At 33.6% G+C, this 25,229-nt stretch overlaps 5 protein-coding genes across 14 annotated transcripts; 4 read left to right on the top strand and 1 right to left on the bottom strand.

Annotated features, from left to right (window-relative positions):
* Positions 1–83: 83 nt before the first annotated feature.
* On the top strand, positions 84–4,515 carry LOC108002874 (OTU domain-containing protein 7B). 6 transcript variants are annotated; one of them, XM_062071629.1, is made up of 8 exons: positions 84–217; positions 1,556–1,799; positions 1,882–2,297; positions 2,374–2,745; positions 2,823–3,136; positions 3,213–3,371; positions 3,477–3,549; positions 3,607–4,515. In XM_062071629.1, the coding sequence occupies exons 2-8, from the start codon at positions 1,577–1,579 to the stop codon at positions 3,706–3,708; spliced, it is 1,659 nt and encodes a 552-aa protein (XP_061927613.1). In that variant the 5' UTR covers positions 84–217; positions 1,556–1,576; the 3' UTR covers positions 3,709–4,515. The 6 variants fall into 6 exon arrangements, with proteins under 6 accessions (XP_061927613.1, XP_028524956.1, XP_016920324.1 ...); XM_028669155.2 differs by having other exon boundaries at positions 86–221; XM_017064835.2 differs by lacking the exon at positions 84–217 and adding an exon at positions 1,013–1,154 and having other exon boundaries at positions 1,537–1,799.
* A 2,100-nt stretch (positions 4,516–6,615) lies between these two features.
* Positions 6,616–9,506, top strand: LOC108002759 (protein JTB). The gene is made up of 3 exons (XM_017064598.3): positions 6,616–7,008; positions 7,124–7,357; positions 7,454–9,506. The coding sequence occupies exons 1-3, from the start codon at positions 6,953–6,955 to the stop codon at positions 7,614–7,616; spliced, it is 453 nt and encodes a 150-aa protein (XP_016920087.2). The 5' UTR covers positions 6,616–6,952; the 3' UTR covers positions 7,617–9,506.
* LOC108002763 (glutathione S-transferase C-terminal domain-containing protein homolog) lies at positions 7,686–9,506 on the top strand. Its single transcript, XM_062070925.1, has one exon. The coding sequence runs from the start codon at positions 7,686–7,688 to the stop codon at positions 9,378–9,380; it is 1,695 nt and encodes a 564-aa protein (XP_061926909.1). The 3' UTR covers positions 9,381–9,506.
* Positions 9,507–9,635: 129 nt separating this feature from the next.
* On the bottom strand, positions 9,636–23,631 carry LOC108002762 (ubiquitin-conjugating enzyme E2 R2). Of its 2 annotated transcripts, XM_017064600.3 has the most exons (5): positions 22,843–23,631; positions 18,037–18,123; positions 12,458–12,555; positions 12,003–12,137; positions 9,636–11,772 (listed from the first exon to the last, which is right to left on the bottom strand). In XM_017064600.3, exons 1-5 carry the CDS (start codon positions 23,014–23,016, stop codon positions 11,547–11,549), a joined length of 720 nt encoding a protein of 239 aa, XP_016920089.1. In that variant the 5' UTR covers positions 23,017–23,631; the 3' UTR covers positions 9,636–11,546. The 2 variants fall into 2 exon arrangements, with proteins under 2 accessions (XP_016920089.1, XP_016920090.1); XM_017064601.3 differs by lacking the exon at positions 18,037–18,123 and having other exon boundaries at positions 22,843–23,534.
* LOC108002764 (microsomal glutathione S-transferase 1) lies at positions 20,557–25,069 on the top strand. 4 transcript variants are annotated; one of them, XM_062070926.1, is made up of 4 exons: positions 20,557–21,850; positions 22,236–22,415; positions 24,187–24,411; positions 24,631–25,069. In XM_062070926.1, exons 3-4 carry the CDS (start codon positions 24,286–24,288, stop codon positions 24,952–24,954), a joined length of 450 nt encoding a protein of 149 aa, XP_061926910.1. In that variant the 5' UTR covers positions 20,557–21,850; positions 22,236–22,415; positions 24,187–24,285; the 3' UTR covers positions 24,955–25,069. The 4 variants fall into 4 exon arrangements, with proteins under 4 accessions (XP_061926910.1, XP_061926911.1, XP_061926912.1 ...); XM_062070927.1 differs by having other exon boundaries at positions 21,645–21,747; XM_062070928.1 differs by having other exon boundaries at positions 21,653–21,845.
* Positions 25,070–25,229: the final 160 nt, after the last annotated feature.

Here is a 25,229-nt window from a genome sequence, read left to right as displayed (position 1 = left end):
TTCAATTTCTTCTCTACTGTGCGAGTCTGTTATTACCCGCGATAAATTAAAAAACTTTTCCAACAAAATTGACCAATTTTTTGAGATTTAAAACAGATACAAGTACAGAATACGCACACTTGTGCTCGCCTACTACATCGGCATGGTCGCGTCTCACGTTTTAAGCGAGGTAGACGAACTACAACATCGAGAAATGATAACCTGTGGCGCTACGTTTGTACGTAAGTTAGTAAATCAACTTAAGGCGGTTTATTCAGTTTATTTCGTTGTTCTATAAGTTTTCAAATAAAACACAATCAATAAAAAAACCTATTATAAATATTTCGATAAAACACAATCAATGAAAAATTTTCTATTGTTAAGAATGTATACATGATTGCTTTATAAGTATGAAAGTCAACATAACCCATTTCAAATCAACTATCGGAAAAAATAAAAACATTTATTTTTGTAATATATGATATTCATAATGAATTAAAATATATAATATATTTCTTAACATAACGAAATTAAAGAATAATTTTATATCGATCAAATTAAAAGAAAATGATAAAGATCAATGATTGATAAAATAAAATTCAAATAATATTTTCTATTCGATTATTCTATAAACTATGATGTATTTAAATGCACATAGGTAGGTGGTATATATGATGCGCAATGCATATTTTCAAGGTTAAATACATTTCTAAGTAACGGCATAATGTTATAAGATAAATGGTAGTGCGTAGATGATTTTTTTACATTTCAAAATTAATTGCATTATCGCGATCGGACAAACCTGTTCACTGATGGGTGGGAACATTACTGCGTAAATAACAACAGTGTACCACTCATAAGCTTGACATGTGACTGGTTTAAAATTTCACAGTGACTTCCGTGCGCAACAATAATAATTCGCTTCTCACTCTTTTACCAGATAGTTTCGAGGTTTCGTGCTTTAGGTTATGTTGTGTATATCACCATCAGTGCAAACAAATTCTTAATCGTTATACATTGCGGATGGCCTTCTTAAGACAGGTTTTAGTATAAACACTGTGATACAAAATATGAAAAACTATACGAAGGGTTTATATATTGTAAAGCAATTAGAATACTATTTAACGATACTATACCGCACTGCTTCACTTCACTAATTCGATATATAGGCCAAGGTTTGCACTTTTTAAATAATCATATCCGACATAGATACATATACACACAAACTCCGAATATATGTATTCATCGTCATGTACGTGTATTTATTTTTGATATTTCGTAATTCTAAAGATTAAAAAGTGCTTTTTTATCTTATTTGCAAATTTTCCTTTTATTTATATTTATAATTAAATTCATTATATATTTAATGATTCTATTTTTTTTATTAAATTATTAATGTCACCTTGTTCTATTTTTGTATATTAATATATAGATATGTATTGTGTTTAATTTTTATATTTTTTTTGTAATTTTTATTTATAGATTACATAATAATTAATATATAATTTTTATATTATATTTCTACCAGTGTTGTAATTGTAATATCATAAATTTTAGATGAACTACTACTTTGTAGGTGCAATAATAAAACAGTGTAATGAACGTAGGATTATCCACATATGATGGTTTGGAGAAAGAGACAAATTCTAATAATGCATTGGAAAGTGAAGGGGGAACTACAAAGAAATTGGCTAGAGGTATATCTCGAGCAACTGAAAATGCAGCTATTGTCTCTTATGCTCGTTCACAGTTAGCTACTATAGGATCTTTAGATACTCCAGAATTTACATTTTCATTACCTGATCTAACTCTATATCCAGGTAATTTATTCATGTTCTGTTCAATATAATAATTATTTTCTTTATTATACTTTATTAATTGAATATAATATATTATATTTAGATTCATTTCGCCAATTCTTGGAAAAAGATTTGATTGAAGGTGGATGTTTAACTTCTTTAGAAGCTGCTGGTCGTTTAAATTGGTGGTGTGGGGGTAAAAATGAAACTAACAGAGTTTTATGGCCTTTGGCAACATCAGGAGATGGCAATTGTCTTCTACATGCAGCTTCTCTTGGCATGTGGGGCTTTCATGATAGACTTCTTACACTAAGAGAAGCATTGCATAATACTTTAGCCAAAGGAGAATATAGACATGCTTTATTTAGAAGATGGAAGTGGCGTCAAATAGGCTTAAATGCAGCTTCAGGATTGTCTTATACAGAAACAGAATGGTTAACAGAATGGCAAACTATTGTAGATATGGCTTCTCCTATTTTTAGAAATCAAACTGCTACTTCTTATCAAAGTCTTGAAGAAGTATATAAAATTTTTTTGCATTTTTTTCTTAAATAGTAAAATTTTCATCAAATATTTACAATGTAAAATTTTATAGGTACATGTATTAGCTTTGGCTCATGCTTTAAAAAGACCTATAATAGTTATAGCAGAAACTATGTTAAAAGATGCAGAAGGTGTAGCTTTAGCTCCAATTCCATTTGGTGGAGTGTATCTACCGTTAGAAGTATCTCCATCACGTTGTCACAGAACGCCATTGCTTTTAGCATATCATTCAGCTCATTTTTCTCCTCTTGTTACTGTGGATGGAGCGAGTGATTTTGGAGATGCTTCTAATGAAGGTGTTAGCATACCTCTTATAGATCCAGATACAGGTCAATTATTACCAGTTTTATTCGCGGTAGATCCAGGACCTGATTGGGATTGGGAAGAAGGTTTTCAAGATTTATTAACTTGCCAACAAGATACGGTAATTAATTCTTAGTAACAACATAAATTGTAGATGTAAACTACATAAACTATAATTTCATAATATTGATATTTTAGATGGAAATTTTGTTGCGGCAATATTTAGACTGCGAATATCAAAATTTTACATCGGAAGAAATCGAAAGATTGTCCGATACTGACGGTTCATTATCTAAAACAGCGAAACAGTTACTTGGTGTTGCTAAACAATTTGGATCAATTAGAAAATCTGTTAGTAAAAAATTGTGGTCTATGACAAAAAGACCAAAGAATTTACCAACAACAGCAGGTGGACTTTCTACAGAAGGTTTATTATGTGTAAAGATTAGAAGTAGACGTCATCAGTATGTGGATCAGATGCTTCAGAATTATCTTCAATGTGCACATGCAAGGTATACTAATTTTATACCTATAATGTATATCATTTATGATTGTAAAATATGATTTTTTTGTTTCATTATATAATAGGTACTTGCAAGATCATAAAGTTGACGAAACTGGTAGCGAAATGAATTATGGTGCAGGCAAATCCAAATTCTATGCTGTCAGCGATCGAGACAGTCATGCAAGCGTTAGTAAATTGTTACCGACCAATCCAAATAAAGATCGTACGCTTTATCTTTCAAGGTATTTTCTACATAATACAATTTAGAAAAATTATTATATTCTATTTATTATAATTCTATATTTATTATAGTTCTATTATAATAAAAATAAAATATTTTTTTACAGATCTACTTTTTATAATGATCAACCATCATCTTATAAACCGGGGCCAGAGCTATGGAATAGCAACAATAGTTTGGTATGCTTTTAAATTCATTATAATTATGGAATTTAAATAATTTGAGGTTTTTTTTAGACTATTGTTAAAGAATGTCGGAATGAAGATTGCCAATTTTTCGGTTCAGCGGAAAATGATTACTATTGTTCACAATGTTGGGCAAATAGACGTTATCGTTGAGAAATTAATTTCATCGATATATGACAATAATAACTGTTTAATATTGTTCAAATTAAATGAAGTATAATCAGATTTAATCATAACATCAATCATTTTAAAGTGTTGCTTGAAAAAAATAATTGTCTCACGAGACTTCCTTTCTTCTTCCTAGTATGTTAGTTTATTTTATTTCATTTTTTTATTTCAAATTGGATAATATACTGATTCATAATAAATGTATTTTCGTCTTTAAAAGTGCTTGTGCATGGTCTAATATTATCAGTATCATTCAAATTTGTCAATTATATATATTTTTCTTTTATTTATTTATTGATATTCGTCTCACTAAAAAGCATATCAAATGTACAGGGTTTATCTCGCTTTTGAACATATATGTACAATAAAAAACATCATTTATACATAGCTTATAAGTCTGAATCTTTCTAAACGAAAAAAAATTATATTTTCAAGTAACAATACATTTGTATTTCCATGACAAGCGAATTTCTGATTTTTGCACGTGCCTTCTTGCATAATATAAAAATTATACAAACATGATGTTAATACTCGATTTTTAATGTTGCGATGAGAAGCTGTTTTCTGTCGTAAATATCTGTGCTTCTAATATACTTCTGCTTTGTACAATTTAACTCGCGCTTCGCTCGCTCACTGATTTTATAAGTGAGATTATTTAAAAAAGCGCGGTTTTGATATTAAACTATATGATATAATATTAAACTATATCAAATCGTTCAATGTATTCAATCTTATTGCCTATAAGGCAATTTATTATGTTAAAATTGTGTGAAAATAAAACATATTTTTATATTTTGTGTCTTTTTAATTCTTATGACTATGAACTTCTTATGAAATTTTTTAATTTTCTAAATATCGTACTACTAGATTATTTTTTATTTATTGGAATTATATAATAATTAATAATTGATAAAAATTATATTATTGCCATTATTTAAATTAATCTATGGAATGGTCATGTTAATAGTTTTTCTTTTTTTAAATATTTGTTTCAAATACATGCTATAAAGTTTTTTTCAAAAAGATAAAAAATTTATCATTCATTCCGCGAAGAAATAATTATTTTTATATATAGATTCTTAATATTTTGATACAGAATCATTAGATTTTCAATTTTTAAATTTCGATCCTAGATTAGAATCTTAATTTTTATTATTTTTATAATTTCTAATGCATTAGAAGTTGTAATTATTATATTAATTTAGTATAATTTTATTTTTTATTATTTTAATTTTTTGGATCGTGTTTTAAATTATGCAGTTCCATTTTTTGTTAATATTGTAGGATTTTCAGATTCTTCTACATTAGATTTCATGATAGCTTTCATGATAAATTTTCAATGGCATAGCAACATTAATGGTAACGATTTTACTAATATGACTTTGTATGATATTTTTTGAAGAAAATATCAAGATGTATTTAATTTATATATTAAAAAATAATTTCATTTAAAAAAATGAAATTAGAATTCGCAAAATTACTTATGAATTTGAATTTATTTCTTTATATGTTTACTTATTATCTAAAAATTAATAATATAATAACATTACAATAACCTCTTAAAACTTTCATTTGAAACATTTCTTAATAATACAAAAAAAACAAGCAAAATATTTTATAAATTATGTGAAATATATTATATTTTCATATTATATTTTTATAAGTTTTTAGTTCTTTATAGTTTCTTAATTTTTTAGAATTAAAATGTCCAAAAATTCTTGATTAATTCTTGATATATACAGAAAAGAATTAAAAAAAATATATATAAAATAACTATAAATATGTTAAATTCCAAAATTATATTATCTTAATATAAAAACAAAATTGGATAAAAATTTATGGAAATTTGGAATTCTTGAAAAAATTCGTGCATCATTTCTTGTCCAATTATATTTTTCCAAAATTTAAATAAAAAATAAAAAATTTTTTCAGTTAAAAATTTTAGTTTTGTATCAAAAGAATATAACCATTATATTTTAATATTTTAAGAATAATTCATATTCATATTTTTTCGAATCAGAAATTTTTTTTGCTAAATTTTCGATTTTATATCAGAAAATTATAATTAAATTGACATGCGAAATTTTTGTGAAATTTTATAAACTTATCTTTTGCATACTTAATTTTTGCATATTTATTTATCTTTATAATTGTCTGTTTTTAGATTTTTAATTCTAGACATTTTACGTTTGTAATTTATTTAACTTTAGAGATTATTGTCTTTTGCATATTTATTTCTGATACATTGATAACTACTTTTGTTATTTTATTATTTTTTTATTTTACTAATGCTAATTATAAAATATAATATGCCATTCTATTCTAAGTTTATTTTTTATATATTTATTTTTTTAAAATATCAGAAGCTGCAAAAATATAAATATATCTAGACATAGAGATAATATGTATGAACGTAAAATGTATATATACTACATATTTAACTAATAATGCCATCTCTTTGAAAAATGTTCAAACTTATTCCATTCTATTATAATAAGATTGTTATAATTTTTGAATAATAGTACATTTTTTAGAAAATATTAAAACTTTTATTATCGGTAAATTATATGTAAAGATATTTCAATGTTTTTTAAAGAGATAACGTCAAAAATTTGTAAGAAATTTACTTTCAAAAATATGAATTTCACTTTTCAAAGAAATAGCATAGAAAAAAAAACAACTTTTATAAAAACACACTAAACTATTTTTTATTTATCTTAAATTATTATATTTAAAAAAAATTTTTTTTTGAATTAAAAATAAAAATTGGATTACTAAAAGTACGATATTTGAGTTAACTATTAAGATACATAATTAGTTATTAGATTACATTATGTTTTATTTCTTAAATATATATCTGAATTTTATTAGTACAATCTATTTTATATCTAGTCTATGGTTTTAGAAACAAAAAATGAATAATGCTTTAGAGAAAATATATACAACATCTGTCAAAATAACAGAAAGTTAATACAAATAAAATTATCATGAGATTGCTATATAATATTCAATTTACCACCTTATGGAAAAAATGTATATACAATAATCCAATAAACACGTGTTACTTGTATACGTAGTATACTTCATATGTAATAGGAACAGTACGATTTTGCAAATAGTTTTAATTGTATTTGTGTAGATTTTATCGTGCTAAAATTTTTATTCACTTTCTACATGAATCACGTAAGCTGACGAAAAAGAAGAAATCCATGAAACAGTATACATCGAAATGATTGAGTTATGTACAAAAAAACGAATGTTAATTGGCATAACATTATTAGGAGGGTTAGTTTTATCTTATATTTTGTTTATACATTGCAGTTACTATAAATATTAACACGTGTTACTTAATATATATATATATGTTTAGCTTCTTTTATATTTTATTAATTTCTTTTAGATTAACAATATTGGTATTAATTGTTGAAAGTCATTGGACTGATAATTCTAATAAACTTTATTTGGAGAATTTTGAAAATAATACAAGATGTGTTTCCGGAGATGAATATGAAATAACATCAGAATGTCATCCATGTTCTGCTTTTGAAATAGCAAGTAAAAGTATCGATGTGTGCATTCATGCCAGATACAAGGAAGTTTTAAAATGTAAAAGTGGAGAAGCTATAACAAGAAGGTAAATAATTATATCTAATTTTATATTATATTATTTTATATGGTATACAGAAAATAAAAACAATTTTATAATAAAAAATAAATATATATAATTCAGTTGTGACAGGGTAGCTTGGTTAGAAGAAAGAGCATTTTGGAAGTTTGAAGCATTTATGTTTCTTTTGGCATTAACTTCATGTATTAGTGTTTATTGGAGAGAAAATGTGCTGAGACAAAGGATAATAAGAAAAGTGGCTAGACAATTAAGAGCTAGCGTATAACTAGCATTTGATAAATAGCTTTTTTTATTTCTTTTATTCATGTTATGAACTTTGGGATAATTCAAAAAAATGAATGAAGCTTATTTAGAAGTATATTCTTTGAAAGAATTATGTCTAGCCCCTATAGAAACAATAATAACATTGTTTACTGTAAAATATTGTGAATCTAAAATTAATATTAAGCTTGTACCAAGTAAACAAAAACTTCTTGAACGAGCATACACTATAGATATTTCCACTTTTGTATATGAAATAATAGATTTAAATAAAATTCCATATCCTGCAATTTCATGTGAATTGCCAATTATCGTTATAAATAAAGCTAGTTGCATCGCAGGTCTTTGCGCGATATTACGACAAATAATTAAAGATGTCGCGGCAGAATGCCCAACACATTATTGTCGGAAATTGTTAGGATTCAAAGATTCTTGTCTAACCGCTTGTTCAGAAGCAAGTGTTTGGACGAAATTTTGCGAAGTAGATTTAATTCTGACTGTAAAATTTTTACATACGGATGATGCAATGCAAAATAAATTGCCTTCCAGTATGGCAAGATTTGAGCGACATTTGTCGCAACCAGTTAGATTACACAATCTGTATAAATATATTATGTCTAAAAAATATTCAGATGAAAATATAATTTCGCAAAACGGAACACTAGAACATACATATGCTGAAGGTTCATACATGACCTTGGCAGATATAATTATATTTGTATGTACTCATATTTTATTAACTGTATTTTCGAATGAAACAGTAATGAAATTACTTCCATTGACTGATAAATGGTACAAAAGAATGCTTAAAAATCAAATTATATCCAATTGTCTTGAATGTTTGCCATTGTTAAAAAATCAAGATATAAATAAGTTCAATTATACACTTCCTGATGTAGCAAATGAAAGTCTGCATCAAAGATATAAACCAAAAAATCGAATTTATACAAAGCAAGAAGATGTGGAGCACTCGTTACGATTATTCAAAACCTTAAACATACAAACTAAATTCGATTTGAAACCATTTGGTGCGGAATTAGATCTTGATTGGTCTTTAGTTCCATATGATGCCACTCCAGAAGGTGGTTCTTTGCCACCTTCGCGTTTAGAAAAGAAGCATGAGCAATTACAAAATATGTGTAAGCCTGTTATAAAATTGGCAAAAAAAGGAGATATAATTGTAGATTTTTGTTCTGGTAGTGGTCATTTAGGTATCTTAGTTGCGCATCTTTTGCCGTATTGTACTATAATATTATTAGAAAATAAGGAGAAATCGTTGAATAGAGCTAAAGAAAGAGTGAATAAATTAAAATTATCAAATATAAAATTTTATCAATGTAATTTAGACTATTTTAAAGGTCACTTCGACATTGGTATGTCATTACATGCATGTGGAGTCGCAACTGATTTAGTTATAAAACAATGCATCAAAGAAAAAGCTATCTTCGTATGTTGCCCTTGCTGTTATGGATCATTGCATAATTGTGATCATTTGAAATATCCAAGGAGTGATATTTTTAGGGATGAAATAGATAAGGAAAGTTATATAATTCTCAGTCACGCTGCTGATCAAACTCACGATGAAAAAAATATCAAAACAAATCAGGGATACGAATGTATGACTATTATCGATACTGATAGAAAACTACAGGCTGAACAATGTGGTTATAGAGTGTATCTTTCTAAATTCATACCGAACACATGTACACCAAAAAATCATATATTAGTAGGTATTCCTAAAAAAGAAAATGTTGAATCTGTAAGTTAATTGTGTGTTACATATTTACGATTTATATATTTATGATAATTTTGAATACGATTCGATTTGAAACTATTCTTGTTATTAAAATGAACAATTTTCAATAAAGATACGTTTACTTACCTAAAAAATAAAGTGTTTTTTTATCAGTCTATTAATATTATTAAGTATATTAATTAAGATCATTATAAATACGAAAATATGAAAAATTGAAGTAATATTTAACTTAAACTATGAACAAAGTATATAATATTGTTGCGCTAGTTTTATTAAATTGTACGAAGAGATTTTATTGGTATGTACAAAAAAAGGAGAAAAGAATTATGTAGTATACAAATTATTAGTGTTATGTCAGTGTCTTACACAGTTTTATCTATTATTAAGTAACTAGGGACAACATGAAATGAAAAAGGTTTTACAGTATGTCAAGGAACTAGGGGATATTTACTTTTTGCTATACTACTACAAGCGCTGAATATATGTTTCCTTTAGACAATATTGAAATTTAAATATTCTTTTGCTTTTATTTTATCGTTTAACATTTTTCAACACTTAATTTTGGTCTTTTAATAAAATGGCTAATGGAGAACGAAGATAGAAGTACCATTTACACATTTCATGTCTTTAAGATTGAGTTTCATGTACTATTTACAATTTCAGTCGTACGAGCACAGATACACTACCACAGAGTAGGTTAGCTGTATCTGGTATTCCTTTCACTTAAGTAGTAAGCTTATGTTTAATCAATTTCACCTACAAAGCTTCGTCCCCGTGTGAAAGATAATACTTAACATCAAGAGATCTTAATAATCGTTATAAGCTAAACTAACTTTGTGGATGTAGCGCAATGCACGTAGAAGTTAATAAACGTACATCAGTACTTTTCTCAAGAAATTTAGTAATGTTAACGAAATAAATCATTGAAACTTAAAATATATCGATCATAGGAAAAATTATACTATAAATGTTTTAAACATGAATATAATAATGAATAAACAAGCTGTCTAAAGACCTGCTCTAAAATGTTAAACTAATTCGTAAAATACAATCCTCGTAGCTTCATAATAAAGAAGTACTTACAGGAGTAATATTTAAACTTACATAAATCTGCATGTATAAAAAAAGAAAAATGAAATCAATTATTCGATATGCGGTTTCAATCAAGAAAAAACATTCGGAAGTTTCAAACATCATACTTGTCTTAAATAAAATTTATGACTACGAAGAATGTTTAACAGGTCTTTTTTGGCAGTTTGTTTCTTTCTCACACATTCGAATTTCTTTTCCAACTTTTAACTTGTAACATAAATAATCATACGAAACACAGAGAAATTTTACTTTATTTAACGTAAATTTTACCGAAGATTTGAAATGCAGGATCAATTGATATACCCATTGATAATTTCAAATACGACACACGGATAAAGAAGACTCGAGCCAGTCCAATCATTGTACTTTTCATTATGATTAATTTTATCGAACGCTCATCAATGATCACCATAAGGTAAATCAATTGGTCCTTTTACTTTTTATCTAGTTAAAAGATCGACGTGCCAACCACAACACAACAAGCACAGTGCTTCTAACAAAGTACTCATTTTCATACCGTATATTGCTTAAGTTAAAGAGCTTATAAACACGACATTCTCAATAATTTAACATATCTTAAAATTAAAAACATAGAATTTTGGTTTTATTCACCGAGTTAGTTTCTTAAAACATAATTTATCGATTTTTTTTTTTTTTATTTTTTAAATCTTCTTCAAATCTTTCCCGATTACAATGAAATCTCATTTCATTCTCTTCGCGTTGCAATAATTCTCAATTGGAATTTTTAAATAACGAAATCAAAATTCAACTCATATTTCTCATATTCCCATATTCAATTCTCGAACCGATTATAAAAAGAATAGCGATAAATGATTATTAACCAAATTTAACGTTGATTCGTTTAAGATATCTGCGACAACGAATTATGCAATGATCAACGTTATTTTAAACTCTACTTAAACATCTAAACGACGAATAATTTCTTTTTCGACCGTGTATTTGAATTTTAGGTGGCACGTCTGAAAAGAGAGAGCGTCCGGTTTAGAAGCCCGTTAATTTATTAATCTATACAGAACTGATAATAATTAGCGTTTTCGAGTTTATTTAATTGTTTCAGAAAATGGATCACGACTCTCCGTTGCCACTATCGTCACCGTCTTCGTAATCGCTGGCGCTCATTTGTTCGTCATCATCGTCGTCATCCAGTTCGTACTCGTCATCATAGAAATCCGTCATGTCTAACTGTTGCTCGGCCGGCCTCGCATGAGTTTTAATGCAATAATCTTCCAACGTTACCGGTACGACGATCCCCTCTTTCTCAGCTTCCATCTTCGCCGCTTGTGCCTGTTTTCTGTAATCAACAAATCACATTTTTCTTGCATGTACACGCAATTTGTCCAATTTGTCCAATTTTTATTCATATTTTCTCGAAAACGCAATTTACTAATTCATTTTATCATAATAAATTTATATTACACGATCGTAATTAAGTAATATTTATTATCGATATTAATTATTTAAAAATGTTACGTAGAAGATAAATGAAAAAAAAAAATGCGGAATAGATCAATATTATTGTACCTTATGATATTTTCATACTCTTTGTCTTTACCCTTGGAGTCGCGCCAGCGCCTATACATTACAGAGGCATCCACGTTGGCAGGGCTGTACGTATTCGGTTCGTTCAGTAACGATATCACGGACAACAGGATCGTCCTATTCCAAAATTACAATTCGTTTATCATTTCTGTACAATCAACGTTTCACATTAGCGAGTATTAAAATTACCTACATTGAATATCAGTTTTCGATATTCAATATTACAAAATAAAATAAAATACTATGCATTATTAAAAAGTCCTTAGAGATGATGTACGAAGAATAAGTTTCTTGATGCATTGTCACGTAAGAAATGATTTTTTTCGTGACTTAATTTTAAATTCGTCAAAAGTGACCAACCAGATCCGTTTTAAAGGACTTCTTTCGAAGTAACGCAATAGTACGTGTTTAGAAGATACTCATTCTATAATGCTCACCTAACATTTTGTGTCGGATTCCACCTTTCGCATGGCAGTTCTCCACTTTGCGGATCATCCACTGGTGGATGCAGAATCGATATACACAGATCTCCATTCTACGCAGCATTTAAATTTTAACGATTAATATTAAATCAATTTTTAAGTAACTCAAATATAAAAATATCAATAATAAAACGTTCTTCGAGAAAAAAAAGATGGGGATGTTCAATGCGCGAAGATTTTTGAAACGAATTCCAAAAGCAACGATCGACTTTGACGAGAGATATTTGATCGGAGAAGAGGAGAGGGGAGGGGGCGAGTTCCACGTTAATCGTCCCTGAAGAAGCAACGCTGGAAACAAGCCCCGACCGAGTCGAAGGACAAAACTCGCAACTTCTTTCGCAGAGTTGAAAATCCTTGTCCAGTTCCTTTTATTCGCGCCATATTCGGATCCCAAGTCACGAACATACGTGTACACGCGGACATGCAACGTAGAAAATTTCTTCTCGTTTTCCTTTTTTCTCCTCGACCGTGTTCGTATTTCAACATGGCCGACTCGTTTCGTTTTGAAATTTTCGCGCGGAAGAGCGATCGAATCGCAATAGGATCGATGTTTTTCGAAGCGAGAACTTCGTCGTTTCTCGCGAAGAGCGTGCAACGTTGAATATAAATCTCGTGACGCAAGGAAATGTTTGCTCTCGGAAGTTGAGCAACTCGGCCGCGCTTGTCGTTCTTTGTCGATCGAGCCAGTTTCATAGATTCCATGGGGGGAGGGGGGAGAAGGCATTATAATCGGATACGAACAAGATTTGCGCGATGCATAGGGCAATTTATCCGTTGAATGAAAAGCGCGTAATGGACGCGGAAACCCGATGGTTAATTAGATTTAATCGGCAGGTTATGGATAGGCGTAACAATGGGTGAAACTGCGTGGCGGTGGCCATTGAAAGGAAGTGGTGTGCACAGTTTCTGGTCCGTCACAACCGTTACTGCCAGCCGGCAACTAACTTCCGTATCCAGCCGGTCGAAACATCTACTAATCTACTTGGTAATCTCGATTAGCATTTACACGGGCGACTTCTAGCGCCGTATGTCTTCGTGGAACGTTCGTCCCGGTTCACTGAAGCGTTTAAACCCGATCGATCGGCATAAGAAACGCCGCTACATAAAAGCCGACTCGTGCCACTCTCGCGGCTCTCTTCGCTACATTAAAAGCGCGTCTCGCGCGTATAATAATTTGCAAAATAATCTTCGAACTTTCGATGGATCGAATCGAGCATCGAGGAATCGGCTCACCGAACGCTCCTCACCGAAAGAAAAACCGTTTATTTGTTCGCAAATAAACTTTCACCGTCGTTTGTTTTCCGCGCGAGCGAAACCATCGTTTACTTTGCGAATCGGTAATACGAAGAACAGAATTTTGCGATTTCGCGAACCGACTTTTCCTTTTCGCTCTCGCAGCGTGAAATGGGAGGAAAAATTTATATATATATCGCACGTGAGACGAATGGGTGGAATATTAACGCGCGATAGAGTTTTATAAACGCGAAATAGTTGGAAGTGGATCGCCCGGAAACTCGAGCTTGCGAAATCTTTCGATTCGCGGTTAAAGTTGCACGCTGTCGAATGTTGACGCGTCACCGCGATAAGAGCTGAATGTGTACATTTCTTTTCCTACTTTCTATCTCGACTCGAGGCTCAACGAGCCGGAGAAGCGGGAGGAGGGGGGGAGAGAGAGAGAGGGCGGTAAGAAGATAGATATACGCTCGTGTGGTAAGCACACTCCTTGTGGACAAAAGCGTGGCATACCGCAGTGCCGTTGGCGAGTGGCCAGCGTAGAGAGAGAGAGAAGAACAGTTCTCAGTCCGCTTCGATTCCCGAAAATTCGCGGCCACTGTTGCGTACAGAGAAAATAATTCTCGGCAGCTCGTGCGCGCAGCTGGTAAGGTGATCCGAATCGATCTATCAACCCGACACTCGTGAACTTCGATTCTGGCCAACGAGATTGGAAATCTAGATGGTATTCTGTCTGGATAACAGAAATATAGGGGGAGGAGGGGGAAACGAAACTCGATATTCGATCGTGAAATAAATTTTCTTGCGACACGAACTCGACACAGATTCTCGTAAGACCGATGAAACGTAGGAGAATTGAATTGGAAAAGGAAAATAGAGCGAATATGCGGAGACGAATACGGAGAGTTGATTTTGAACGTTGTGCAACAGGTCGCGCGATTCCTCGCCGGATATAACGGATGACAAACTTTTATCTTTGAATCGACTTCTGCTCGACAGATTGGTGGTACATGACGCTTATACGAGGCGAAAATAAGTCTGGGCTTTGATGAGCGACGTTCGAAAATACCTGATATAATTATACAATTTCGATATAATAAACGCGGACATCTCTTTTCCTCCTTAACCCCTATTCGCATGCGAAACGAAGTATCAACGTAATTTGTATCGAGAAACGTTCATCGATCGGTGGTTTTATTTTTTATTCGCGATTCGTAACTGTAACGAATCAAGCGAATCGTTTCTAAGATAAGATTAATTTTGATCGAGAACGAAAATTCGCGTTATTGCGACGTTTTCGACGATTCTTAGCTTAGCTTTACTTCGTCGTAGACGAAATCGTTAACGTCACTCGTGCGAGTGAAACACCGAAAGAGTAAATTTTTAAAATTAGCGACGTTGGCAAAAGAAAGAAAAAGAGGGAGAGAAACGAGGAGTATATCTTCGAACGAGGCGAGCACCTTGCCGAGCATTGGTCAGCCTCGAAAATAGACCCCTCGATCAGAAACTATCATGAGAGAGGTATACACGAGATATATAGCTTGCTTGGTTTCTTCTAGGATTCTCGTAAATCCGGGAGAAAATTAGCCAGTCCCTAGTTTGAAATTTTGATCGCAAAAATACGACTCGATCGTTGCCAATATCTAGCCCGTGTTGCGACAAAACGTATAATACGATACGTGATCTTTCCGATCAAATTGATAAACGAAATAACCAACGTTGGATATAACCTGAAACGCGATTCGTACAACCGAATTATTTTTGACGAGGTGACTGAACCACTTTCACGCCTCCAATGGCCGATGAATCATAGCGAGAGACGTGTGTGGATGCGGAGGAGAAACTCTCCTCTGACCGATCCAAACAGGAAGCCTCGCAGACGATCAACGCTTCTAAATATCTTGACAAAACGGCGTGGGCGCGCGTTCCCATTTACTTTGCGCTTTCGAAATATACTCTTCCAATTTTCTATCAACGTCCGTTTATTCCTCGAAACGATTTTTGCGTATCCCCAATTCAATTTTATCGCGAACACTTTCCACAAACTCTTCTATTTTTCAAAATCAAGAAATACCGTGCAAACGTTGTTCGTTCTCTTAACAGCTTTCGTTCTCCGCGAGAGAATCTTGATTCCTGTTAATAGAAAAGATAGAAAAGGTCCTAAGCGCGGCCTTATACGAGGAGCGTTTCCACCTTACGACCTTAGCGTAGCTCGTAAACGGCAGCACCTATACACGCGTAATTCGTGTCGATACACCGCCATCGGACACAGTCGAGCGGGCTTGCGACACACGTATACGCGCACCACTCGCACACGCTACTCGGATACAAAGGCAGGCCAGGCAGCAGATAGAGGGCTCGCGCGTGAACCTCTCTCTATGCTCGTGCACGTACAGCCGGTCAGACGTTTTACGGTTCGTCGAATCTTGAGGCGACGACCTCTTCGCCGAGGGCAAACGAGCCTATGGATTTTGTAATGATTCTACCTCGACCAAAGAACCGCGTATCTCGAAGAAGAGCGGGTGTATCAACGGTCGAGCGTCCTCGAAACGCATCGTGAAACATGGACGGAACTTCGAAGAGAGCGCATGCTCGATCAGAGATCGGTAGGGAAGTTTTCTTCGCATCCCGTCGAATACGAAGGAGGACGAGAGAAAAGGAGAAGAGACGTGTCTCGTTCGTTAGAGGATAATTGTCAAGCGTTTACCCAAGTTTCGACCGTTTTCAGCTCGATGAAACATTGTTGCGGACAAGAATGGGGAATTATCGCGCGAAAACGAACGATAAGGCAACGGGAGCGGGTTCATTGAAGATATACGATAACGTGACGTTAGTATGCGCATCGAAAGAGCTTGGAATAACTGTCGAGCATAAGTTTCGGTCGCTTATTTGCCGCGGTTCTCTCCTCGTTTCTCGAAAGGAATATGGTATTACCGGGATTCCAGCGGCAACTTGTCATTCGACGAACAGTTTCGAGGGAACAATAGCGTATTTCGTCGTTGCCGTCCTTGTCGTTGCCGGGAGGGAGGGAAAAATTCAAGCGGGAGAGCTATTATTGTCCGCCAGTGTCTCATGTTTACAACGCGTCGTAAGATCCCCCGCGGAGCAAGAAATCTCTCACGCACGTGACTCACGTGGCGAGACGGTCGCGGACAAAGAGGCTCGGTAGAAAGTCATTCCGTCGTTATTGAACGCTCGTGGGGCTATACGTGAAATTTTAGTCCCGGATCTCGAATCGCCCCACGTGTAATTGTACAATTTGTAAATTTTCCACCCAGAGGACGGCCTATCCTCTCTGTCGCAGTGACAAAGCTCTGATGCGTATTTAAGCGCATTGAAAAATATCGTGCAGATATATGCTTCGATTGACCGATAATCGTGGAACATCGATTACAGAGTTCATCGAGGTGACAGGAAATCCCTGTTGTTATCTATCCATTATATATATTCGTTAAACAAATTAACTTATATTGTTGTTCGCCGTTGCTGCAGCTCTTTGCGAATAATTATCATACGGTAGAAAGAAAGAAAGAAAGAAAGAAAGAAAGAAAGAGAAAGGAAAGAAAGACAAGCTCGAGACGACGGTAGATGGAAGTGCATTGGCCTCTGGTGCGAGAGCAGAGAAAGACGTAACGTATGAAAAGTATTCGTTGCACGGAAAATAGCGTATATACGTATATTCGCACGATATAACGGGAACGAAAGTTTGATCGAGAAGAAGTAACGATGCACAGGCCATTTATTTTACCATCTTCCTTTTTCTTATTTCCTTACGCTATTTATATATTTATCCATCAAAGATCGATCGTTACGAGGCGAAATGATATCGGGTGGTGGCTTTCATCCACGCTTACTCATTTCCAAGAATAAAACAGGAGGCCGGCGTCTCCTCGGGATCCTTCTCGTAATAATCCCACTCGCTACGTCCATCGGCCATTGTATAATTAATGCACGTTGCCCGACGCATGAAATTTCCGTGCGTTTATTCCCGTTAGCCGCGGCGTGTTCGCCTAGGCTCATCCCTTCCAACGAGCGACTGGACAAGGATATCCAACGAGCTTTGGACGGTCGTTGACTCTTTGCTAGTCGCTTAAGGGTCATACGAGGAACTCGCGAGATGCGATCCCAAGTCGAAGAGCTTCGAATATAAAGCGGAATTCGATACGAAATCTCACCTTCGGTCTAAAATTATTATATTCTTCGAAACGAAATATATATATATATATATCCTTCGAGAGGAAGGATTACAACTCGAAGCGCAAGGAGGGGAGAAAACAAATAATTCCTGTTAATTTACTCACCTCGTACACGTTCGGATGCCAAACTTTCGTCATAAACCGAATGCTGGGTGGGCTGTACGGATAATCCGGCGGGAATTTCATATGTGCCTGGAACAGAAAGAAAGAACAGTGGCGCGGGACGCGCGCGTTAAAGAAAGGTGGTGCATTCGAACGGGTCGGTCGATAATCGTTTATGCAAATTATCAAAGGCGGCCCTCGTTCCGGAAATTATTTACAAGTCATTTACGAATTGCTCGCCGCGTCTGGAAAAAGTTGGACGACAGTGGGCGTCGTTGGAGGGAAGAGCGCTGGAGGGGAGCTCGATCACGCGAGGGATGAATTTGCCCGGAAAAACAGCCAAGGAACGGGGCCTTTACGAAATTCGATCCGATTGTGCAAACGATAGAATTAATCTACTCCCCCCCGTGAATCGTTTTCCCCGAGAAGACAAAAATCTGTGACAAAGGACGTATCTAATGAATAGGTGTAACGAATAGGCGAGCTTTGTGACAACAGACGGGATAACGGCATCGGGCAAATTGACGATCATCTCCTCCCTCCCTGTGTCGCGACGAAACGCGAGGGACGGCGCGTTCCTCTTTCCCTTTCACGCACTTGCGATCCGCGCAGAGATGGATCCGTTTCACGCGCGGCATAAGGGCCGTCCTCCCGACTTTGATCGCCAGACTTTCGCCGATGGTTTCGCCGACGCTATATTGATCGCAACCTGGTCATGGCCCAAATATCCACCTCGTCCTCCGGGACAGAGAGCGTCCTAGAATTAACTTACTTTCCATCCAGCCTCCTATTCATCCTTTCTATTTTCCGTTCCACTCAATCCTTTCAATTAAACATCGATATTCGCGATTGAGTCGTGTTCTAAGCGGGTTGAGTCTCTGTTGAGTCGGGTCAAGCTTCGTCTTTTTTCCCCGATTTCATCGGGCAAACGATTTTCATCGACACGTGCCGCGACACTGCGAGATAAAGCCTTTGACAATTGCATTAATCATTCGGGGGACGAGAGGGGGAGGGGTTGTTGTTGGAAGGAGCGGACGGTTGCGTTGCGCTTTTCAAACGTGACATGGGAAAATCGATCGCGCGGTTATCAGTCGGTAATCTCGCATGACATCGGCGAAAGGTATTCGCGGAATCGAGGACGAGATCGATTATTTATGCAATTACAACGGCCTTATGTTTCCTGAAACGATACGAAAAAATAACGCACGCGTGATATTCGACACCGGGCAAAAATCGAGATTTGTATATTCGTTTATACCGTTACACACGTCGGAACAATCGGAGAAATTACGGTTAAGGAAAATATAAAAAAATATATCCGCTCAAATACGTTATGCGACGGAACGACGAAGCGTTCGATTCTTGAATAATGCAATGCAATTAACACGTGATGGAAACATATTACCTTGACAATAACATAATGGAAGGTGGAAAAAAAATATATATATTGCACGTAATAATTCATGGACAGATTTAATGATCGGGAAGCGAGAAATATATATCATGGCAGAAAATTATTAATATTGAAATCGCGGTAAGAGAAAAAAAAGGCTAAAGTGTTCGAAATGAGATTTAAATGTTTAAAGAATCAAGGAGAAATCAAACGGAATACGTTTTCCGTTATCGCGATATTTCAAAAGGTCGTTTGCTCGTTGATTTTTCGTCCTTCGATTCGACTGCACTGCGTGACCTATAAATTTTCTCGACCTATTTTCTCGACCATAAGCATTTGACGGTCACCCCTTAGATGGCACTGCGAGACACGGCCATCGTCGTACGTAAACTTCGCGCCGATTCGGGGAGGATCAAGGACTGACCTAAATCAGAAAGGCAGGTATCATCATCTCTTTTCTCCTTCCAAAACATATTTGGTCGAGCAAGGTCGTTTAATGTTACCCGAAACTCATAACAATTATTATATACATGAGAATTTTTTCCCTCAGCCGAGAGGATCGTTATTGGCGCGTAGCAGTTCCGTATTCTTTCAATCCGTCGAACTGTAGTTGTCACTGTGCCAAATGTGCAATAACTTTTTAGCTGACGGCCGTGTGTCCGTGCAACTACCGGACGCGTATCGCACGTGTCGCAGTTGAGAAGAGGAAACGCGTGGTAACAGGAGAGACGTGGAGTAAGTAATATATTTCGAAATTCTCGTTTGATCGTAAACCTCGTTGCCAAATGAAAGAAAAAGCAAAACGAAAAGCAGATATTCGAATATGTATTAAAAGTTGTTTACAACAAGTGTCGTTGTATGTAAACGGTAAATCGAATAGATACGTGGTCTTTGATATAAATACATAGTCGCATCGATAACGATACAAGAATAATACGGATCACGATTTTAAAAATTTCAATCTTTGAAAAACGTTCGTCGTTTCCTGTTTCGAAATTTTATTATTATTCATACCGTTCACGTGCGAATAGATAGAAGCAACACAGTTGTCTCCCATCTTTGGATGCCCGAAATAAACTCTCTATACGCGTTATCTTGGTTGATTCTCGACTCTTCAAGTTGATTAGTCATCGAGACTTCGCTCAGTTTTTTCTTTCACTTTTTTCTCTCCCTAGGCAACGTTGCGACGAGATTATACTTTCACTTGAAAATGCTCCGTTAATAACTTCGTTATCGCGTTCAACGATATCGGCGATACTAAGGCGGTTCTAATCGATGGATAAATTCGACAAAGTAAAACAATTCGAGAAGATCAAGCGAAAGGTATATAGGTGAGATATGCGAGAGATTTAACGGTTTGGTGGTGAAACGAGAATTGCATATCGATTCGGATAGTAACAGTTTCACAGAGAAGGCATATATATTACGGTCAAGTCGGGCTCGTGAGATGCCCATCTCTCGTCGTGGCGAGGTGAAAGGATTAAATGGGCCAAAATCAGAGGGAAAGAAGGGATCCTCGATTGTAGAAAATGACACGGGCAACACACGGATACACGAATACCGAGAAGACCCATTTATCGGCGTTCGCCGTGGCTGACCTGTTTGCGCGACACGCCGCTTTTCCCTGGAGAGAAAAATCCGGCCTGTTCATCTGAGGCGGAATGGGACTGGGTGAAAGTCGTTCAGGTGATTCGAGGGATGCCGGCCAAAGATAGACACGAGACAATGCTCGATGGCGTTTTATGTAACATGGCAACACACGCTACTCCTCGACTTCATTGGGTCGATCGTAAAACCCCTGAGAAAGAAATACGGTTCGTGATAAACCGCAAGTTATAATTTCCGTTCGGAAAATGATAATGCGGAAAGCGTGCGATTATAATTACGATTGTAATTTAACTCGTGGAACGATGGAATATTGAACTTCATTGATTAAGAGGAGTTGCAAGAAATTTAAAATTGCGTTTGAGGTTGAAGCGGTATTGCAATCTGTAAAATGTCGAGTCAGAAGAGCATTGTCGATTTAAATGTTCGGCAAGATTTTTGTAGTAGACAGCGAGAAATGTCGATTAACCATACTATGTGTGTCGCATTATCGCGATAACCACCTAGCAACAAAGAACACCATATTATCATGATAATAATATGTGACGACACTGTTTACAATCGAGTCGCATTACGATTACAAAGCGTGAGTTAGAATCTCGTGGAACAGGATTCGAGACACCCACGTAGATGCTGATCACGTGTACGGAACGATACGATTCGCAAATAACGGTGTTGTGCTCGTTGCGACCAGTTATATTGCTGTGGGAAGATAGGTAATGTACGCGTTACGTGAATAAGTGTTCGTAAATTCATAACGAAGCAGAGAGTGGTTTAGAAAGCGGACACGGATTCTACAAAAAACCATATAACTGTACGGTAACGGCAGAATTCATTTTCTATTTGCTAAAAGTAGATTATGAAAATATATAACGATATCGTAGCTACTATTATTTAGGAAAATTTAAAAAAGAGACCAAATCATTTTTTTTTTCATTTGAAACTCTCTAAATATCATTGCTTATATATCATATACTTTTTTAAATGCAGTCATGCGATTGTATTAATTATATGTATAATATATCGAGAACCACAATTGGAAAATATTTGTATTTAATAAGAACAATTGTGATATTACGTCTCGAGATGTATTATCGATTGTGGAATACACGTGTAAAAATCCGATAAGAAGAGCTCTATAAGAAGGGCAAATCAACGTGGAACGCAATCGATCCGACTGCATTGAGTAATCTTTAATTTTCAGATTGCTCAATGTTGGTTGAAAGTCGTTGCTTGACTTATACGTGAAAACATTCATCGCAACGAGCTAGGAAAGACGAACAAATTTACGGCAATAACTATTGCAACGCCTGCTATTATATAGAGAAATCAAAGGATTAATCGCGACCAACTCATCATCCGCGTTGCTGCTTTTTTGGTCAAGGTAATCGTAATGCTTTGCGTGTTACCATGTAAATTTAATACTACTAATGAATGGTTAAGTTTATGCTATTGTTAAGATTGGCGGGAAAGAAGTTATGGTAAAAATATCATTCTTAAGCAAATAAAAATCATTAAAAGGAAAAAATAATAATAACGAAATAGTCATAAATTTAAGAAAACAAAGTATATATAACATATAATTGCAAATTTTTAATCGCGTTTAATAATTGGAATCAAAACAAGCTTCTTCGATGAAAAAAAAATTTGGACCTCTTTGAACGCAAAAGTAAAAACATAACCAACAAAACGAAAAGTATGTATCCTATTGTAATGTTTACATAGAAAAAAGGTAAAAATAAAAGAATTTTTTTACTTGGCCGACTTTACGCTTTAAACGAACAAAAGCTAATAATAATTATAATAATTACCTTGAAGTATCCTCCTTGGTAAAGAGTATCCGGGGGCCCGAAGATAGCCACTTCCCACTCAAACATGTTGTCCTCGTTAACGAGTTTCACGCGGAATCCCTCGACGGGTTCCTCTTGAAGACTTTTATATTCAAGGGCAAGTGCCCTCAGAGCGCTACTCGTTGTTTGTGCCATATTTTTTTTCTGGAAGTAGAGTTGCAGTCTGTTCCAGGAAGCGGAACGTCCCAAACCTCCTGAAGTGGTAGCACAGAACACTACAGTCGGACGGACGCCTTTGCGAACACTACTCCTTCTCGTGAGAATCAATTTCCAACGGGTTTTCCAGACAATTTACAGTCTTTACTATAATTTTCTTAGCCGTTTCTCAACGTGTCGGGATTTTTCACTCGCGGCAGGACGTTTTCTATGATGATAGTACGATTCTGCACATCAAATAAACAAAGAAATATGATCAGACTAACAAACTGCGAAGTGCCCCTCCAGTCAACAATATACTATTCCCGATACATGCACCTCTAACAAAACAGCTGACGTACCTTCTGCGTCAGCGTTGCTTCTCGCGCATGCGCTCTATAATATTCCCTATTTGCTAATACACCATCGATACTTTATTAAACGAAAATAAATCTATAACGAATTAATTATTATACTTAAATTGATTCAATAAGTTTTCTTTCATGTTATTTTAATTGACGATTAAAAATTTAGACCAATTTAATATTTCACTTAATAAATATCTAGACTTCCTGTTTCCTGATTGGAAAGTATATCTCCAATCACGTGACGTATAAAGAAACGATATATATATATATATATATATAACCTTATCGCTTAAATTCTTCTTGTTAAAGAGAATTCTGATTGTACATTTTAACATAAATACCAACAGAAATAACCAATCAGTAAAAAGCATTTTATATTTAACGTATTTTCATTGGACGATATTGGACAAAAATATAAATTTTGTAAATTAATGAATTTGTAGAATTTATACTATTTATACTATTTATATATACACATACTTACATATATGTATGAATTATATTTTGAATTTAATACATATTTGATAAATATAAAGTTATAATAGATATGAAAAATAAAAAATATAAATATAAATATTCAAATATAAAGAAATATACAAATATTTACATAGATTTTTGAAAATATAAGTATATTAAAAATTATTCTTGCCCCCTCTTTTTGTCATTATAATGATACGCATATTGTATACGTATAATGATTAATGTATGATGATAATTAAATTTTTTAATCTATCCCTACTCTTATACTTTTTAAACATAGTTATATAAATACTTGCAAATTGCAGTATCATTTTAATTTCAGGAATCTTTTGCTTAGTTTAACGCAACGTAGTTTGAACGCACGACGACATTTATTATTATTCAAATAGTTTATTGAATTAAATTATCGAATAAGATTAAAATGTCTTCAAATACGTCTCTTATAGAAACAGAAATTTTCAAAATTTTTGTATTTTGGGGTACTATACTTGCTTTAAAATTAATTGTAATGGTTCCATTAACTGCATATTACAGATTTAAAAATAAGGTATGTTCAATAATTTTGCAATAAATGTTTTTATATTTTATATATAAATATGTATAATAATACATAAATATAATATAATATATAAATATATAAATATTATATATAAATATAAATATAAATGTAGATATAGATATAGACATAAATATAGATATAAATATAAATGTAAATATAGATATAAATGTAAATATAAATATATATATATAAAATTTTATATTACAGGTATTTTCAAATCCTGAAGATGCTGTAACTTTAAAAGGAGCAAAAGTTGCTACCAATGATTCTGAGATTGAACGTGTACGCAGAGCACATTTAAATGATTTAGAAAATATTCTTATATGGTATATTGTTACATTTGTCTGGTTAACTACAAATCCTTCTATATGGTTAGCTTCACTCTTAATCAGAACCTTTGTAATTGCTAGAATTCTTCACACGTTAGTGTATGTTGTATTTGCAAAACAACCTCATAGAGCAATAACTTTTTTTGTGGGCTACGCTACTACTTTATATCAAGCTGTTAATATTTTATTATTTTACATGTAATTTCAATAGTTTTTCTTTATTAAAAAATATACTTAATTCATTTTCATTTTTATATTATATATTCTATTTTTTGTAGTATTATTATTGTTAATAAAAGTATATTAAAAAATTACAATACTTGAATTATTCAAAACTTATATGAAAAATCTAAAGATAATAAAGAAATATAATATTTTAATAAAAAATATTTTCATCTTATACAATAATATAAAAAAATTTATAGCTATAATAAAATAAATATAACATACATAATATATTTATACTTTATATGCATA

The sequence above is a fragment of the Apis cerana genome, linkage group LG2, assembly GCF_029169275.1.
Source record: "Apis cerana isolate GH-2021 linkage group LG2, AcerK_1.0, whole genome shotgun sequence".
NCBI lineage: Eukaryota > Metazoa > Arthropoda > Insecta > Hymenoptera > Apidae > Apis > Apis cerana.
The sequence above is the reverse complement of the archived record's forward strand: the minus strand, read 5'-3'. Positions and strand labels throughout refer to the sequence as shown.

Bases quoted from the DNA above. Each gene is read 5' to 3' on its own strand.
- LOC108002764 (XM_062070926.1), top strand. From the start codon at position 24,286: ATGTCTTCAAATACGTCTCTTATAGAAACAGAAATTTTCAAAATTTTT. The intron at 24,412-24,630 runs GTATGTTCAATA...TTTATATTACAG, and splicing joins ATTACAGATTTAAAAATAAG to GTATTTTCAAATCCTGAAGA.
- LOC108002763 (XM_062070925.1), top strand. From the start codon at position 7,686: ATGAATGAAGCTTATTTAGAAGTATATTCTTTGAAAGAATTATGTCTA.
- LOC108002759 (XM_017064598.3), top strand. From the start codon at position 6,953: ATGATTGAGTTATGTACAAAAAAACGAATGTTAATTGGCATAACATTA. The intron at 7,009-7,123 runs GTTAGTTTTATC...AATTTCTTTTAG, and splicing joins GGCATAACATTATTAGGAGG to ATTAACAATATTGGTATTAA. The intron at 7,358-7,453 runs GTAAATAATTAT...TATATAATTCAG, and splicing joins GGAGAAGCTATAACAAGAAG to TTGTGACAGGGTAGCTTGGT.
- LOC108002874 (XM_062071629.1), top strand. From the start codon at position 1,577: ATGAACGTAGGATTATCCACATATGATGGTTTGGAGAAAGAGACAAAT. The intron at 3,137-3,212 runs GTATACTAATTT...ATTATATAATAG, and splicing joins CTTCAATGTGCACATGCAAG to GTACTTGCAAGATCATAAAG. The intron at 3,372-3,476 runs GTATTTTCTACA...ATTTTTTTACAG, and splicing joins CGTACGCTTTATCTTTCAAG to ATCTACTTTTTATAATGATC.
- LOC108002762 (XM_017064600.3), bottom strand. From the start codon at position 23,016: ATGGCACAAACAACGAGTAGCGCTCTGAGGGCACTTGCCCTTGAATAT. The intron at 18,124-22,842 runs GTAATTATTATA...TTTCTGTTCCAG, and splicing joins ACCAAGGAGGATACTTCAAG to GCACATATGAAATTCCCGCC. The intron at 12,556-18,036 runs GTGAGTAAATTA...AATGCTGCGTAG, and splicing joins GGCATCCGAACGTGTACGAG to AATGGAGATCTGTGTATATC.